Raw genomic sequence first — 3,934 nt, 5'->3', positions numbered from 1 at the left:
TGTTGAAGTGTGGCTCACATGCATCGGTAGAGTGAGTGGAATTCACCTGACACAACAGAACCAAACTTTGTTATCAGACTTTCAACCGTCAGTTTAAGCACTGAATTGTCCAATCATTTGACGGCACAAAACTTGCTTAGACCGCGAAACACATTGTTTAAAATTGTTGCGCCCACTCGCGTGAACAGAGCGTGGAAGAACGGTCAAATGTTTACGTATATTGTTTTAAGGTTAATTTAAACCCCCGCCTGCAGTTCGCAGCAGTGCGTGTCAAAGTTTCGGCACTGTTAATGATATTTATATATATTGATGAGCAGCCAACAACAAATTACAAACCCAACGAAAAGAAACCAAGGAAACGAAGTAGCAGCTGTACCGAAACTAAATGGAGCAAGATCATGTATATCAGTATAACAACAACGTTAATATATATTCTACAGCTTCATCATCTTCAGTTCATAACACTCACGTTCCTCCGTCTTCTTCGGACGATATCTCTATGTTTCTTCATCAGATTCTTTACCGTTCATCATCATCATCGTCAACAACAATAACAGCGACAACGTCGTCTCCGAACGTGACCCACGTGGTCCCACACCCAGTGGAGATCAGTGCTCACCGTTTGAGCAAATCATCTGGGATCTCAGCCGTTGATTTAGTGAACACGTCTGTCGGTGTTGGTGGTTCTTTGTCGGGGAATGTGATGGTGAGTGGAGCCAACGTGTCCTCTTCTTCAGTTGGACTTAGCGAGAACGAAAACACTGATGAACATGATTGTCAAAGCGAGGTACTTTAGCCTGCAAATGCACTGTTCCTTCTGCCGAGATAGTAATGAAAAATACAGAGAAAATGTTATATAAAGGAGAATTCCTTTGGGTGGCAAGGGTGGTTAGTTGTTAAAGATTGCAATTTTTAATTCAGTTTTCTTTTGTTTCAATTTTTAATTCATTTTTTTTCCAGCCGAGAAAATCTGAGTGGAAGAGCAAAGAAAGTAACAGCTTGAATCTTTCGACAATTCCTTTACTACTTCATTAGCTTAAAGGAGATTTAATTTCGGTTTATCTTTTTAAGCTTTATTTTTGTTTTCAATTGCGGCTTTATTAAAAGTTCAAATTATTCAACCAGGAGGGTATTCAAGCGTCAGTAGATGAGGTTACAGCCAAGCCAGTGCGTCCTCGAAGTTCATCAAAAAGAAGCCGAGCTGCAGAGGTTCATAATTTGTCTGAAAAGGTTGGCGTGTTTATCAATATGGCTTTGTTCTAATTCAGTAACAATGGGGTAATTTTGAATTTGGTAGTAACGCTTTGTGTGTGTGTGAGGGCAGAGGAGGAGGAGCAGGATTAATGAGAAAATGAAAGCATTGCAAAGCTTAATACCAAATTCTAATAAGGTCGTACAAATTTAAATTTTGGTTGCCTTCATGCTTGGTTTGCTTTTGTTTAATAGAAATAGTCGATTTAATTATTGGATGATTTATTGCATTAACTATCCATGGCAGACCGACAAAGCATCAATGCTTGATGAAGCGATTGAGTACCTCAAGCACCTTCAGCTCCAAGTACAGGTTTGTCGATTCTCCAATTTCTAGACTTCTTTCCTGGTAGTGCTACTTTGAAAAATGTCATTCAGTTTTGATGCCTTTAGTCTTGAAAATCGGAGTGAGTCTCCAAGCTTGCTGTTCGCTGCAATGTAGTCAATTAGTTGAACTGATTATAGGTTTGTAAGATTTGTAAACCTTGAAATTTAACCACTAGAAAGATTATCCTTAAAGAATAATGTATTCAGATGCTGCTGAGAATGTTGAGAGAACTGTATTGCTACGAGGGCTGTGTGTGTTGGAGGAAGGGCCTGGAAGATAGCCCAGATCTGAGATCAGGTGCAATTTGTTGTCAAGTCTTTTGCATAGTTATGCCTTGCACTTTCCATTGGATTAGCAATTGCTGATAGAGATGCATTTGTTTAAGTCCACATAAATTTACTACTGATTGCAGGTCAATCTCCTCATGCTCTTTGCCTATAAAAAGCAAAAATAAATTTAAGGAAGATGATGGGGCCACAATGTAATACATATGAACAAAGAAAGTGATTTGAATATAGTTGTTAGCCCCCAATAATGCTGTATATATTGATGTTTTATCTTGTGGTCTTAAGTTGAACAACATATATGGAATAGCTTGAACAAAGAAAGTGATTCAGTGTAGCCGTTTGTGTGAGAAAAAATGGTAGTGTTAAGGTTAATTAGCTTGGCCCTGACTTGTTATATTATGATTCTGATTTTAGGTGTTAACAATGAGAAATGGAATGAGTTTACATCCTATGTGCTTGCCCGGCATACTGCCACCAATTCAATTACCTCATATGAGAATGGGCTTTGGTGTGGGAAATGGGTCTCTGCATATGAACTCAACAGGCACACTTGTAAGTCAAGAAACATCGACGCTGAATGTGTTTAATCTACCAAATCAACACATTTCCTCAAACCAGCTACAACTACCCTCTACATCAAATATAATAAATTCAGAAACTGAGTTTGGGTTGGATGCATCAATCCAGGCAAACTTTGGACCCTTCCAGCATGGCACAGCTTCTGGGGTAAGCCTAAAAGAACCACTTTTATGAGTAACCATGCGTGCAAAGTTGAGGAATGACATTAGCCAATATAATATAGTTTTGCAATGTGAAGGAAACTAGCAGGGAGGACATGTTGCCACATCAACATTTAAATGTCGGTCATTCTGTAACAAATCCATCAGGTGCGTCCATGAAGTTTACATTCCTCAACTATTTAAATTATATGTTCTAAAAATTCAAGTGTTTGGATCCATCAGTCCGCTTGAAGTAGTATTTTTTACTGTCATTTTGTCTGTCGAGAAGGAACAAAGCATTTTAAACCCTTTATCTGACATGGGCTTCTGTATTGAATTTGAAACTGGAATCACAGCTCCAGCTGTGCATACCTTTAATTCACAAGGTTCCGATCTAAAAGACAGAAGCTCTTTGGAAGCATGCATGATAGGAAGAGACCGTGCAGAAGGTGTGCACCTAAAGGCTATTGATCACAATCTTGTACTTTCCCCACACTTAAAAGGGTAAAAATACTTTGGTGAATCAGATAATATTTTTGTGTCTCACTTCTACATGCATGCCTTAATTTCACGTGGTGTATGTTTTTTACCAGCATGCAGACAGGTAAAAGTGTCTGCAGTGATGATATGAAGCCAGAAAGAAAAGATTTTTGAGTTATTTTTGAGTTTATTGGACTCATGCTACTCAATTATAATGCATTTGGATTTAGGGGCGCTGCGGTTAACTGCCAGCTTTAACATCACTAAATGTTGCTTAGGGAATCCTCAAAAATTAAATTAGCTTATTTTGGACATGCCTCTAACCATGTTTTACCAACCGAATTTGCAAGATTAGCTTGTAGGCAATGGTTGTGGTCAAAAGTAGGGATTGCTCTTGTAAATTCCATTTTCTTTGGGTCAGGACTGACGTTATCTTACGACTCATATCTAGTAACTATTTATGATATGCTAATGTTCTTGCCCTCCTGTGTATGTGGTTTATATGAAAATTACTTATTACTACGATCTCACCATTTATCTGGAAAGCTTTGTCTTGATTGTTTGGGTAAGCGGTCTTGAACAGACTTTCTTTACTGGTGCTTTCCATGGTACCCCTTGTTTGCCCTATGAGAGGTTCACGTCTAAATTCAGTTCAACACAAGACTTCAGAAAGACAAAAGTGTTTGTCGGTTTTGAATTTAATTTCTTAGGAAATGTCATAATATTCCAAAGTCCGGTCTCCTGTGGCCCTTCAAATGGGTTAATGGGAACAATTTGGTGTTCATATTGAAGTCCTTGCATCGCATGAGTTTGGCCATCATTCCAGACTTCCAGTCTTTTTGATCGCGTGGAACTAAAGCAAAACAAAC

The 3,934-nt window shown here is 38.6% G+C and overlaps 1 protein-coding gene across 3 annotated transcripts; it reads left to right on the top strand.

Moving 5' to 3' along the window:
* The first annotated feature begins 321 nt into the window (after positions 1–321).
* Positions 322–3,611, top strand: LOC18036868 (transcription factor SPATULA). 3 transcript variants are annotated; one of them, XM_024180780.1, is made up of 8 exons: positions 322–787; positions 1,126–1,230; positions 1,325–1,390; positions 1,499–1,564; positions 2,281–2,592; positions 2,669–2,753; positions 2,942–3,089; positions 3,186–3,611. In XM_024180780.1, exons 1-8 carry the CDS (start codon positions 386–388, stop codon positions 3,214–3,216), a joined length of 1,215 nt encoding a protein of 404 aa, XP_024036548.1. In that variant the 5' UTR covers positions 322–385; the 3' UTR covers positions 3,217–3,611. The 3 variants fall into 3 exon arrangements, with proteins under 3 accessions (XP_024036548.1, XP_024036547.1, XP_006425918.1); XM_024180779.1 differs by having other exon boundaries at positions 323–787; positions 3,179–3,610; XM_006425855.2 differs by having other exon boundaries at positions 324–787; positions 2,684–2,753; positions 3,179–3,610.
* The last annotated feature ends 323 nt before the right edge of the window (positions 3,612–3,934 follow it).

Source organism: Citrus clementina, unplaced genomic scaffold (genome assembly GCF_000493195.1).
Source record: "Citrus clementina cultivar Clemenules unplaced genomic scaffold, Citrus_clementina_v1.0 scaffold_7, whole genome shotgun sequence".
Taxonomy (NCBI): Eukaryota; Viridiplantae; Streptophyta; class Magnoliopsida; order Sapindales; family Rutaceae; genus Citrus; species Citrus x clementina.
This window is presented reverse-complemented; position numbering and strand designations above follow the sequence as displayed.

What these genes read in the sequence shown, in the direction of transcription:
- LOC18036868 (XM_024180779.1), top strand. Translation starts at nt 386, where the DNA reads ATGGAGCAAGATCATGTATATCAGTATAACAACAACGTTAATATATAT. An exon ending in AACATGATTGTCAAAGCGAG is followed by an intron (nt 788 to 1,125) that starts GTACTTTAGCCT and finishes TTATTCAACCAG; the next exon opens with GAGGGTATTCAAGCGTCAGT. An exon ending in CTTTCCCCACACTTAAAAGG is followed by an intron (nt 3,090 to 3,178) that starts GTAAAAATACTT and finishes GTTTTTTACCAG; the next exon opens with CATGCAGACAGGTAAAAGTG.